The sequence below is a fragment of the Rattus norvegicus genome, chromosome 6 (genome assembly GCF_021556685.1).
Source record: "Rattus norvegicus strain SHRSP/BbbUtx chromosome 6, alternate assembly SHRSP_T2T, whole genome shotgun sequence".
Taxonomy (NCBI): Eukaryota; Metazoa; Chordata; class Mammalia; order Rodentia; family Muridae; genus Rattus; species Rattus norvegicus.
In genome coordinates, this window is record NC_141539.1 from 57,385,938 (window position 1) to 57,400,253 (window position 14,316).

The following is a 14,316-nucleotide window of genomic DNA, read 5'->3' on the forward strand; positions in this document are numbered from 1 at the left end:
GAATATATTGAAAAGAAGCAATTGTGCTACTGGAGAAGGCTTTAGAGGATTGAACTCAGATGACCCAGTGTGCACAAATATCACATAATGGAGAAAGTGCCCAGGCCACAGGGCCACTGCCACGCTGTGGGTCCATGACAGACTTTTATTTGAGAAATACCTTCTCATCAACTGACTTACTGAAGATCATTTCCCACACTTGTAACTGGTAAAAAGCACCGAAATGTGTCATTATGCCCATTGTATGCAGAGGGAGACTGATCCCTTAAGGATTCAAGGAAATTGCCCAGAGTTACTGTGTCAATTCCTAAAATGAATGATTTTTAGGGCTAGCTGGGCCTATATTCCATGCAAACGAGTAAAGGTCACTACTGACATGGGGCGCCATGTCTAATATACTCAAGGGAACTGCTGAAGAATTCTCCACAGATGAACTATTTCCTAATAGTTGTTTCTCATTAGAGACTTACGTTATCTTTTCTTTAAATCTGTTAACTCTGAAAGCATTATGAATCAGTCAGACATTATGCAGAGACAATTTTAGGTAACACAATCATATTTCTTTCGGGTTAATTGGTGATACTAACTGGTTTCTCAGGCTGACTGACACAAAGGACACGATTGTTGAGATGTCTGGAATATTTTGGAGTCTGCCTGTTACCTCAGTTTTGGATAAACAGGAGAGAAGTCACCCACAAAACAGACTTGGAAGTAGAGTGACTCTTCTGTGAAACTCTTGGCATGCTTCCAAGTTCTATAAAATAATTAGTATTTTATCCTGTCCTTGATACAAGTGATTGAAAAATACATTCACAGAAAAATGTTAAGGTCGTTCAAGAAACACGTTTATGTGAGAGCTGAATCCATTACCCAGTAGGCTACTATCAAATGTGATTTGTATATCTAGTGTTTGATCTGATTATGAGGGGGGAAACTACAGTATTCCAATCTCACAGAGAAAAGAATTGCATTTTCTGTAATATGTCTGGTGGACATGGGGAAAATGAGACTCCATAGCAGCTCTAAGAACACCATGCATCTTGACGTCTGTCCGCATCTCAGAGGCCAAACTCTTATTTCCCTGTTGGAAGAAAGAGAGCTGCAGTGGGCGGGGCTGGAGGCCTTAGCAAAGTCTTCACTTTGTCTATATCTCTTCCTCCCTCACCTTCATTTCCTTATCTTTTTCTTTTAAAAGGTAGAAAAAAATGGGCCGAATTTCCCAAAATAGCTCTGGTTTCCGTTTTATATTAGGCCAAGTGAAACAAAGTAAAACCACAATGTGCTAAACGTTTATAGATTCTGCACAGGCATCAGGTACCCTAGATGAGGATTCAAAACGATCTCTGGGTCCACCGGGATTCCAGGAATGTATTCAACAAAGAAGACGGTCCTCCCTGCCCTCAAAGTGATAAATGCTAGGGATAACTGAGCACTGCTCACTCCTATTTACTCTATAATTTTTTTTTGTTGTTGTTGTTGTTTCCTTGTTTTCCCTTCCCAGCTCTTCCTGGAAATAAGAGCTGTTGAGATCCTTTTTGTGAAGTACAAAGCTGATCCTTAGAGATTTCCAGGAACTTGTCAGTTCTTGAACAACTGAGAAGTGGCAAGCCCAGAATTTTTGCCCAGTTCAGCCGGAGAGAACCTGTGTGCTCTCTCCCCTCCCCCCAGGATGTAAACAGCCAAACACAGAACATACGTGTACCAGAGCTTGGGATGGCGGCCCACGGAATGATTCTTTCCATTGGTTGGAGTGTCTTTCGTTGCTGATTTACTCAATAGGAATTCTTGAAGCTTCTGCTTAACCTCTGTGCTTGCCACCGCCCCTGAAACACACACACAGGGACACAGACACTGACTGTGAGTTACTTCCTCTCACCACTCAAGAACGCTCAACAAAGGTCATGAAGAAATATCCCTGGCCACAGCATGTGGAGCTTTCCTATTAAAAGAAAAAAATCTAAACCGGCTTTAGAAAATGGCAGAAGTCTACATTATAGATTATCAAAAATACCTTCAATGAGTTCTTTGATTGTTTTTATAGGAAGGGAATTCGTCTATCATCAATCCATCTTTAAATTTAAAGAGAAAATTGCTGACAGTTGGGGCTGTGCTTAATGGTACACTGCTTGCCTAGTATTGATGAGGCTGTATGTTCAATCCCCAGCACTTACAAAAAAACAGATGAATAAATGGAAACGAAACACTAGTTTTGAATATTATTTTATCTTTTTAAAATTAGGAATCTTGGGGAATGTTGAAGATAACTACAATACTTTAAAATGATCTTCTAAGTTCCTTGTTAATAAATTCAACATTGTCTTAAAAATTCATTTCAGTATTAAACAAATAAATCGTGTTGGTAATTTCAGTTCAAATCACCAACCACACTTTAAACTTTGCAACGACCTGAGCTTGAACTGCCTGGATAGAGGGCAATCATTTGGATCTGTCTCCCTCTTGTGGACCATTGTTTTGCAAACATTCTGCCTTTCCAGAGCCTTTCCAGAGTCTAAGTACACCAAAAGGGAACTGAGGCACTCTATGATGTTCAGATCAAGGACTGCTTGGGCAGGAAGAAGAAAGAATTGAAAACATGTAGGTATTACTTTGTTACAAAAAGGGGAGTCTTAAACACTCGATCATTTTAGTACAATGTTATTTTCAAAGTCCAAAAACCAGGCTGTGTTTGCCAATGCTGTGTTGCTTTCCCGTCAAGCTCTACGGAGCTAACATCAACAGGCACTTTAGTCTACACGTTATTCTTTCAATCAGACAAGGACATTTTTGACAAGTTTATTTCCATTGTTTATCAGGTTCCTTGCGACGGTCAGTTAAAGATTTCGGAAGAGAGTGTGGCTGTTACCCTGGTGCCTCTTACTTTCTCGTCCTCTATCTTTGCCTCTGAGAGGAGGAAGCTGCTGCTCTCTGCGATGCCTCTCTACTTCCTGTTCTTGCCTCTGCTGCTCCAGTTTCTGCTCCTTTTCTAGGAGTTCTTGCTGTTGTTTTATGGCTAGAAGTTCCTGTTGTAACTTGCGAGAAGAGAAAGACATGAGAGTGTGCAATTTCTTTAAGGTTCAAAGTCATCACTCACTGCCCCAAATTGCAATGTTATCAGCTTTTGCAACTTGATAGTATTTAGTTTGTGCTTCAACCACCTTTTTTATGATTGAAATATGAAGACAGGAAACTAAAGTCAGGATGTTTTTTTTATATCAAAAACAAGCAAGCTTTTAGATGATTCCTTTACTTGTGGCTCCCCGTCGACAATTGTTACCAAAAACACCCAGGTGATTTGAATGCTGTTGGCTTGAACTTTAGTTCCCTTCCCTGTGTGCCTACAAAATGCCGGAATATTCAAAGACAGAGACAGCCCAGGCGTCTATTATACGAAGCCTTTCGCGCTATACCTAAACAACAGAAATCATTAGTTCTTTACCCTTGGATACAGTATAAAGCTCGAGCAAATAGAATGGTAAGGTGTGAGTAAATTTGGGGAAAGGCTACCTGAAATGGAACAAACACTCCCCACCTCACAGAGACTTTCCTTACTAGAGTGAGGTGATCTACATATTCATATATGTCTCTAGAAAATACAGAATCTTCAGAACTGTCACTAACACGGAAAGTTCAGGATCAGAGACGGGGTTGCAAATGAAATCACTTCCACAAACTGGACCTCCATGCACTTTCCTTTGGGTTGCTGAATTCTCTGAGTTTACTTCAAACTATGCATAGCAAAATAGGAAGTGGTTATGACACTTTCAAAATATCAGTTACCTTCCAGACCGAGAATATATATAATCTATATCTATGTCTATATCCATACCCTTATCTCTATGTAGTTATCTATCTATTATTTATCTGTCTGCATATATTTGAAGAGAAGCAAATGTAATCAGTGAAGAACAAAAGACTCTCAAGTCCTACTTAGTCTCTGGCACTGCTGGCTATGAGTTTTGATATGGTACTAACGTTACACAGAACTTTTCGTCATTAAAGTAAGACAGACTATAATTTCCCTCAGATCAGAATCATGATTCATAGAACATTTAGCTTTTAGTTTTGAATGATACAATTTCAATTATTACTATCTACAGCTTAATACTAACTAAAGCATAATTTATCCTTTGAATATGAGGTACCTAAAAGCACCTATTTTATAGCAAATAATAGAACAAAAATTAAAGGATCTTTGGAGTGATGTCGGGACCTGCTTATTTCTTTCGAGCGCCAGGAAGGCAAGGTTTTAGGCCAACTTCAAGAGTCTCACCCAGACTCAAGTGCACGATTAGGAGTACTTCTGTTTAGTCTCCACATTACACCTGAAAATCCTGGTGTTGCGTTTTTATTTAACAACCACTTATTAGATTAATTAACTCTCAAATATCAACTGTTACTTAGGAATTCATAGTTATGTTTAAATTCTGTTTTAATGTCAATTCTATAGCAATATTTAGACTGGTCAAATTGGTTTAATGCTTGATCCAAAGCTTCGCTACAATTGAATTATAATTCCTTCTAGGAATGGAAAAGCAAACATATTCGTGACTTATACTCACAATGTTTAGCCAAGATTGTAGAAATGAGCCCTATTTAAAAATTAAAACGAACATAACTTCATGGTGACTGAATGCCTCTGCCAGCTGACGAGGGAAGACAGCACCTTTTTGAGCACCTACATTCTAGTCACCTTTCTATGTGGCTTTGAAGAGCCACCCTGCTTCTCTCTACCTAGTTGACTAGGGGAGAACGGAGAGAATAGGATGGATGGCAACAGGTGCTGATTATGACAAGAGTCAGAGTTCAAAGCTCATGCAGTTAAAGCATGGTGAGCCTGCCTTCCTCATGAAAACAAGCCTAAATGAATGTCAAAAACACTAACCCTTAGACCTATCCATAAGACAGTAGCAGAGCAAAATATAAAAGGTAAGGAAGTATGGAACGTCCCAATCTTAAAAGGAACATGTAAACACATGTCCGAGCCCTCACAGAATAGTGCACTACTTAGGAAAGCCATCTTCTTAAAGCTACCGTCTCCCTTCACCAGCTCATCATCCTTGTTCTCTGAAGTGCCTCTTCTCCAATGTTTTCCCAGATGTCACTCAACCTGCCATATGGTTTGGTTTGTGACGTAGAAGCAATTACCTACTCTTAGGTTCTGGGTGAAGTCGAGTGATAAATTACTCACCATTGACTTTAGCACTTAAGAAAGGCATTGAATATGAACGAGAAGAAGAAATCTAAAACTGAACAGTGCAACTCGCTTATCAGCATGTCCCAATACTCAGGGCAAAGGGCTTGCACACAAAAGAGAATGTCATTGGGATCTTGAAGCACAGTGAAGAATGTAAATCTTACTCATGCCTCACTGCTCTGTGAACATGCCTAGAAGGACTGAAGAAAGAGATATAGACACCAATGCATCTATTACTGTTTCAAGGAACAAACTGAAATAACACTTTGGCATTTATTCAAAAATAAATGTATAAACCAAGTGGATGTTACTCATATAAATATAACCATGAGACGATGATTTATTTGGAGACACACATACAAAACCCTTCAATCATATTTTGAAGCTATGTTATAGAGTAATAATATAAAAGTCACTAGTAAAGGAAAGAGAATATGTTTTTTATTAGGCATCAAGGAGCCTTTTATGCAAATAATATATCTTCCAGAACGAGGGAAATGGGGAAGAAAATAGAACTTTCATCGTCTTAGACATTGTAATTTAGTGCTATAAGTTAGTTATCTATATTAATACCACATTCATGCATTTGTACTTGATATACAAGAGACTAAGTACCTAGAATACATTATAGTAAAGTATGACAGAGTCCATAATTCAATTGATTATCACCTCTAAGTTTTCTTTGAAGGAGTTAACTATAAAATAAAATTTTATTGTAAATATTTTGTGCCTTTTAATAAAATAAATTCAAATTAAATATCTAGTCTTTTGAACTAAAACACTGTGTACATTTAAAAAAAATTAAACACTGGCCCACTTTGCAGCTCGAGTTTTAGATCTTCCACTCGCTAACTCAAGGTTTGCTACCACCCCTTCCAAGTTGTTGGTTACAAAATGTCTCTGCCAATTATTTGAAAAATTACAAATAAACCTACAGTGATATGTTTCCAGTGAATAGTCTGAAGAAGAAGAAAAAAAACAATCTGGCATATATACAATCACCAGATGTCAGTAAAACTTTGAGCTAATGCTATATTCCCCTGAAATAACAGCCTATAAAAACATTGAAATATTTATGCCATTTTTGCATATAAAACTCCCTTCATCTTTTCATTGTATTTTTATTTTGATTACACACCCTATGGGATAGTTTCTAGAAGTAAGAATTAGTATTGACCTAGATCAAAAACAAAAGATACAACAGAAGAGGGCTGTCTCTTCACGAGATGAATGTATCCTTCCTGGTAAATCGTGCACACAGATTCTTCAGCCACAAAGCATGGACCTGTCCAGGCTGTGGTTCTTGGTGGTGAGTTCACGGGGTCCAGGGACACACAGGGGAGAGTATACATGAGAATGGGAAGTTCCTGTTGCTATTAGTGTAGTCTGTGAGGGAAAAGGTAAAAATAGCAGAACTCCCCATGAACACAGCAAGGGTATACCAGGTACTTACCCAAGTTTCCAACTAGTATAATCACAATTTCCTTCAAGCCACACATCCAAGTCTTAATCACAGGGAAATTCCCCATCAGTATTCCCATGGGTCAGTCTTATGCCCACATCATGGTGCAGATGCCCTGATTGAGAAGTCAGAGACAAAGACACATTTGCTACCTTGATGTGCTCCTGAAGTTGTGCTTGATGCTGCCTTGTCAAATTCTCGTGCTGCTTCTGAAACTCGGCTATCAGGAGCTGCTTCTGGATTTGCTGCTGCTGTTGGATAAGAAGTAACTCTTGCTGCAGTTGCTTCTCGCGGACGACAGGATCCACCACAGGCATCATCATCCTGAGGTCTGTCCTTAGGTCTAAAGGTGAGATGGGCTCCAGTCCCATAGGAACCTCTGATTTCACGTCCACTGGAGACAAAGGAAGGAAGACAGAGAATGGGATAGAGAGGTTTGGAAATTAGCACACTGATTGGTAAGCATACCAAGAACAAAAAAACACTATATTTTGCATAACACATGTAAGCACATGTATAAGAAATGAGTATAATCTCTGCTTTATACTGATGGTAAATTGTGTTCTGTTCATCACTTTTGGTAAAGGGTACCTAGGTTAATTCCCACTCAGTGATATGTTTTCTACTCTGAATTTTCTACAATCATCTTTTTTTAAACAGGTGGATTCAACTAGTGGTACCAAGAATCATTTGTAAAATGTATTAGACTGGACCATTTAACTAACTCAAGCGAACGAAGTCCAAGAAAACCAAGATGGAGGAAAGATGTCATACAAATAAGGGAACTCTGTCACAAGAATTCGTGGACTTATAAAATGTTTTATACTCTGAGACAGAGGTAAATTCTACCTTAAGTTAAGCGTGCCATGCACTGTATCTGCATCACCGTTACACCTGGGAAAGACATGGGAGAAACTCCATCCAGATTCAAATAATGGGGATTAACCAGAGCAATGGGCCAAGTCCACACATGAAGAAGTGAGAGTAGCCCAGGGCCTAAGTACTGATGTTTAAATAGCAATCATTTAAATTGTGGAAACCTCATTCTTAAAATAAACTAGAGAGAGAGAGAGAGAGAGAGAGAGAGACAGAGACAGAGAGAGACAGAGAGAGACAGAGAGAGACAGAGAGAGACAGAGAGAGAGAGATATGAGAGAACTTCAAGTAAATATTTAATCAAATCACCAAAGGAAGAAAAGATCTGAAGACCCAAGCATGCCTATGGAAGACAATATTTAAATTGATAAAAATTAAATTAGATAGTATATATGAACTGTCTAGCATAGTTTGAATAGATAAGCATGCCCCCTACTCGAAGAAAGGCTTAAGCATCAAAGCTGCAGGCAGGGTAGTTCTCCACAAGGTGCTTGTTTTTGGCTAGTGTCTACTCTGATTGGTCAGTACCCATGCAGAACTGGTGCTTAAACATTCTTAGGAATGTATCTACCCAGAGGAATCAGAGTGGTCTTAGAATTCAGTCAAACAGGGCAAGTGAAAGACAACAGGTCTTTTGGAAGCTGAGGTTAAAGTTCTTCAAAATTGGTGTACAAGTACTCAGACCTTATACCCAGCATAGACAGAAATAACCAGAAATTTTAATTGCAAAAATATTTAAAATACTTTAACTTTCTGAGTGGGGAGGGGAAAATGGTTCAGTCAGTCAACCATGACACACAAAGGCTGCTAGTTTCAACCTCTATTCTAAAGCCAACCCAGTGCTTGCTACAACTCTTCTATTTGCACAAGCCTGAGGATGTGATCTTACCATGCCTCAGCCCCCGCTGTTAAAGAAGAGATAACCATAAGAACAACAATAACTAAAGGCTCAAATGAGAGCAATTACTCATAGTATGTATAGCATACTGCTCAGTAACTTCTTTTTATTTGGGTTTGTCTTTTCCAATATATAAAAATGGAAATTTTCTGTACAGTAAATAGTTCATCAATACTGATCAGCTAGCATATCAAAAGTATATAAATAACTATGGTAATAAAATGGCAACTGATTTCTAGTACCTATTAGAAAAAAACAATTCAGCAACTAAGAATCACTTTTATTAGTAAATAACACAAACCATTAAGAAAATGAAACATTACTTACCATGTAGTTACTAACAATCACATATATGCACATGTATATATGTGCAAGTATATATGCCTATATGCATAATGCCTCATTTCATAAGATAAGAAAAACGACTGAATTATTTATTGCAAATGGTATTTTCAATTGGTATAAAGCTGCCAAAATGAAAATGTAGGTTGATGTCATTTTTGCAGGTGAAGGCAGGTACAGGATAGAACGAGGTCTGTCACTGGATGAGAAGAGAGAAAAGTTTTAGAGAGGCAGAGGAGGCTGGAGTGCAGAGGAGAGAGCTGAGAGAACATGGAGGTGGATGTTAAGATTACATACTACACATATTACAGGTTGTTATGACTATTCTTAAGGGATGGATGTGTACAGGATTTTGTGTTGTCTGGATGGGCAAATTATATCTTATCAATTGGATCAGAGGATATTGTGTGATGTGCTCTTTCATGTGGTGACGTAATTCAGTTCAAGAGAGTGTGTGGTGGCAAGATACACTGGGCCCACCATGAAATTGGGATGTGTATACCTGGCCTGGTGGAAGCCAGACAAGAGAGCAGTCAATGAGGGTGGGGAGGCCTGACAGGGTGCTGTGTTGGAATGGCTCACAGACAGCCCGGTAAGAAAGTAGATGGGGACAGCATAGAGCCACTGAGATAAATTAGCGCTAGTTCTAATGGTCTGCCAGAGCCAGAACTAGTGAGAGAACGTGATCATGAGGGTGCGCATGGGAACCGGTTCTGATGATTTTTTATTTTTACCGCAACAGGTAAATCTGCAACATGAACCAGGAGATATTAAATATTCTACCATTTGATTCAGGTTTGCCACTTCTAGAAATAAATTAAATAGAGACAATCCTAATGGAGAAAAACGTCAAAGCCATATTATTTTCTGGAGATTGTTGTTATTATCATAGTTATTAAGTAGAAGGAACACCATAATAAAATATGTCATATGCAGTTGTTTAAGAAATGCAGTCAGTGCCTGGGGAGAGGTCAGTCGATAAATATTTGTTTTATAAGCATAAACACCCTAATTCAATCCCCAGAACCTGGTGTTGCACACCTGCAGTCCTAGTACTGGGGAGGTGAAGACAGTTAATTCCTGAGGCTCACTGGCCAGCTAGCCCAGCTTACTTAGTGATTTCCAGGCCAGAGACAGACACTGGGGGTACCTGAGGAATGATAAGGTTGTTCTCTGGCCTCTACATGTATGTGCATGCATGTACATAAGCAATAGCGGACATATGAAAATGTACCCCCATTCGTGTACACATGCTAAAATGTATGAAATCCCTAAAAATGTTTATGAAAGTATTAAAATGCTTAAATTGGCATTTATACTATGACACCCAAACTGTATGAATATTTATTGAGCCTCTTACAATATTAGCTATCACTCTGAATGTTGACCCTTAGGACTCTGTAAAAAATTACAGAAACATCAGCCAACTAAACACACACACACACACACACACACACACACACACACACACACACACAGAAGGAGAGGAGAGAGGAGAGAGGGGGAGGAACAAAGAGAAATTAAAATCGAATTAGTTCATAAGTTCTGATGAGAAGAAGGCACAGAGAACAGATGCTGACTGTGTTTTAGATGAGAAGATGGATGATTATCCTTTTCTTCTGTTTTCTATATTTTCTTAAATTGCCAGAAATACTCATTTACTTCTACATGTTTTACTGTACTTAGGTTTGAATACCCCGGATTGGGAATTACAAGTTTTATTCTATGCAGGTTTATGAGCTATTTCCAGTGCTTAAAGAAAAGCTTCCAGTTACTCTGTTTATGGATGCCAAGACCTCACATGTAAATGCTCATGTGTCAAGGAAGCTATACTGCACACATGTGTGAGCCCATGCATGCAGCCTGGTGTTGAATGTGTAAATAAGAAGTTTGTAGTGTCGACACTGTGTGTAACAGTTTAATGAGGATGGGAAAACGATTAATTAACAAACTGTAGTTTGGCAGACAGCAACTTCTTATGACATTATCCTTATTCAAACAAGGGATTGTGACAAGTTTGAAAACAAATGAAGATGGCCTAAAGTAGGTCTCTTAATAGAAAGCGTCAATGCAGAATTTCTTGTCAAGACTGTGGAGTGACGAGAGAGTTTCGATATTAATTTAAAGAGTTGCCATGAATCAAGCCTAAAGCATTGCTGTTAACAATAGACTTCATTTCATATTTTAACAGCAACATGGAAATCCGACTAAGCCAGGGTCAGGATTTTACCTTATAAACACAAAGCGTCCCAAGACCTTTAGTTTCCTCTTATTGTTCATAAACTATAAACATCAAACCCTTAAGAATTTTTCAAACAGAAGAATGAGAAAAAAAGATAAGGAATAGAATCCTACAGTACTCTGAAACACTCAAGGCAAACCTCAAAGTGTAATTTGACTTCTTAACCTGCTATCCCAACAGAAATGATTGTGTCTAACTGCTTGCCTTTGTTCAGAGACTAATCACTAAATTGTGAAAAATCACCCTCAACTTATAAAAACTCCCCTTGATTATAAATAATTGCCCAAGACTGAGAAAAAGCAGCGGGCAAGATCCCAGCCTTCCATCCAATTTATTCAGCAGTGATTCACATTCCATTTGTCTGGACTAAATATAGCAGCATTTATACAAGAAATCAATAGCGCTTGCAGAGAGGAAAGCAGAGGCATGAATATTTCATCAAATGTGAGGAGAAATGGCAATCACCAGAGTCGTGGCTCTGGCTGGGTCATCTCTGGCCTGCTGGATTCGCCCCTGCTACTCGGACAACAGCTCATCTCTGCGAATTACTCTTGTATCCCTGCAGTTCTCTATTTTTAGCAGCTACTGCATTGTGGGTGACAAAAGACGTTTCTTATCCCAAAGAGTACGTTGGATTTTTCTGACATCTTTGCTGACGGGCTAAGGAGCTTCCCAGGCACAGCAGTAGAAGTATATAATACCAGGGATGAGTTTCAACAAGTGGTGGTCGCCTTTGTACACAGAATGTGTCAGAACAGGACAAAGTGAGTAGCTACTGTATTTTAATCAAAAAATTCAAGTTTAAAAGGAAAATGTAACCACAGGTTTTAGCAGTGGATAAATAGAACAGCCTCTGTTTATACTGCTTTGAGTTGGTTTGTTTGGGAAGACACACACTTCTTCAAAGGCTGTTCAGAAGCGGATGTCAATGGCTTGCGTGAGAAGGCAGCTGCTGACAAATATTAATATTAGCATTAGTTATCACTGAATTCCATTTGTTTTCTTAACAAAATCCAACACCCAGAACACAAGTGAGAAGGAGCCAAGATAAAACTAACTTTATTTGAACTTCTTTTTCTGAGATTACAAATAAATGCTAAGACCTTACTAAATAGTTCAGTGGTTAAGAGCACGAGCTACTCTTCCAGAGGACCTTAGCTCAGATTCCTACATAACGGCTAACCACCATCCGTAACTCCAGTTCCAGTGGATCTGACACCCTCTTATGTCCTCAGTAGGCACTGTATGAGGTGGTGCACAGATATACATGCAGACAAACATATACACAAAATAAACAAGTTTTAAAAATAAAACTAAAAATGAACACATGCAAACATGTATAGATTGTTTTTGATTTTTCAGATGCCCAGGTGAAATATTTCGCCACACATATTGTCTGATCTCAACTATCATATTATAAAAAACCATTTATTCTGTGTTCATAGGCTTGTTCCTTGATAGCTGCGATTTTGTTATTCAAAATAAGCATTTTCAAGATAATTTTCATTTTCTATTTTTTTTAAGATTTATTTATTTATTATATATAAGTACACTGTAGCTGTCTTCAGACACACCAGAAGAGGGCATTGGATCTCTTTACAGATGGTTGTGAGCCACCATGTGGTTGCTGGGAATTGAACTCAGGACCTCTGGAAGAGTAGTCGGGTGCTCTTAACCGCTGAGCCATCTCTCCAGCCCCCTTCATTTTCTAAGATATTTATAAGTGAAAAACTTTCAATTTCAAAGCCAAAACAAAATTCTAGATTGTGTGTATATGTGTGCTATTTAGACAACTGTAAATATTATAAACACACACACACACACACACACACCAGGCTCAGGGCCACAGGTGATCCCAAACCTAACGACCACATATCTTTCTTAATTCTTACCTTGTGATGTTGTTAAATGACCTGAACAGTCTTCTTATTTCTAAAGAAGGATGCTGGTTGCTATTTCATTCAGTGGCTCCGTAGAAAATTTCATCCATTTTAACAATGTTTCATGTGACTAACATGTAAATGTAAACATTTTGATGACAGAATTTTGTCCATCTGTAAGTATCACTGTGGCTGAAGGCATAGTTTAAAGCCTCAGTTTCACATATAAACTACTATCATAGACATGTGTGGGTCAATGAATGACTTAGCTTTTTATATTCAAAGTGCTACAGAAATCAAAGCCAATAACATTATCAGTTAATATTTGTAATTACAGAGGTCCTAATTCAGGATGTAGAGTCAACACTGCTGGCCAAAGCCAGCATCTATTCAGTTTCCTTAAGCTAAAGAGTGTTGACCCATAAATTTCTGGCAAGTGGACATATGAACTGAAATATCTAGATTTTGGAAGAAAGGAATGTTACTTCGATCACCCATTGTATTTACTCCATTGTTATCCACACACAGAGACCTAGGAGGGTGTGGATGTGTTGCTGGTTTCCTCAGAAAGACTGCCAGATACACTTGCCATTATTGTCACACCACTCCATCAAATAAATAGGCACTATCACTAGCTTCAGGTGTGGGAAAGCTTGATGGGACATTGCTTTAACAGTGCATGCAGGGCTTCCTAAAGGATGGCCAGGATGATAGCCTGAGTAGACATTTTCAAACCTTAACCTTCACACTAGTCTTTCTTGGTTCCAGACTTCAGTCTCTGCCTGGTAGACTGGCTCTATTAAATCACATTAATACTCATCCTACCTCTTCATCTCTGAAATTCTGGTTTGTACTGAGAACTGTGACAACTCTAGTTTATCAGGGAGGGCTTAAGACAATCATCACTCTATGCTTTAATGTATCGTCTTTTTGTTTCTTTTACTTTTTGGTTAATCAAGATTTGTAAGGAATAACTTCTAAAACTGTGACCCAATACCACATAAAAGGTTACTCAGTTGAAACACCACTCTATATGTATGCACACAATTCTAGTTGCCTTCCTTCTCGGGTATTAAAGATCATGAGGACTGTGCAAGAGATGATCCATGAGCCAAGCTCTATTAGATTTATCCTAAACCCTCATCTCATGGATATCAACTCGGCCCTGAAGCATCTTGGAAAGAGTACTGAGATGCACACTGCATTTGGAGGGTTCTAGCATTCTGGCCCCATCACTTCTCCCTCCCTTTGCCTATGCTGATTATTTTACAAACATCACTGATGGAGTCAATCTCAGGTTACTCTTCCGATAATGAGTCTGGCCTTGGAGCCCTGATCTACGGCCATGTCATTATGTGATGAAGATGGACAGCGCAGGTGCCTGCACTCCTGACTATGGGGCAGAGGCTTCAAGACTGTCTA

At 38.7% G+C, this 14,316-nt stretch overlaps 1 protein-coding gene across 52 annotated transcripts in view; it reads right to left on the reverse strand.

Moving 5' to 3' along the window:
* The window catches only part of Hdac9 (histone deacetylase 9), an 863,837-nt gene that overhangs the window by 396,537 nt on the left and 452,984 nt on the right, over positions 1 to 14,316 (reverse strand). For 16 of the 52 annotated variants that reach the window (NM_001443943.1, XM_087554681.1, NM_001200045.2 and 13 more), the window contains 3 exon segments: positions 1,697 to 1,823; positions 2,879 to 3,029; positions 6,809 to 7,050. In NM_001443943.1, coding sequence (NP_001430872.1) covers positions 1,697 to 1,823; positions 2,879 to 3,029; positions 6,809 to 7,050 — 520 coding nt within the window. 52 annotated transcript variants of the gene reach the window in all.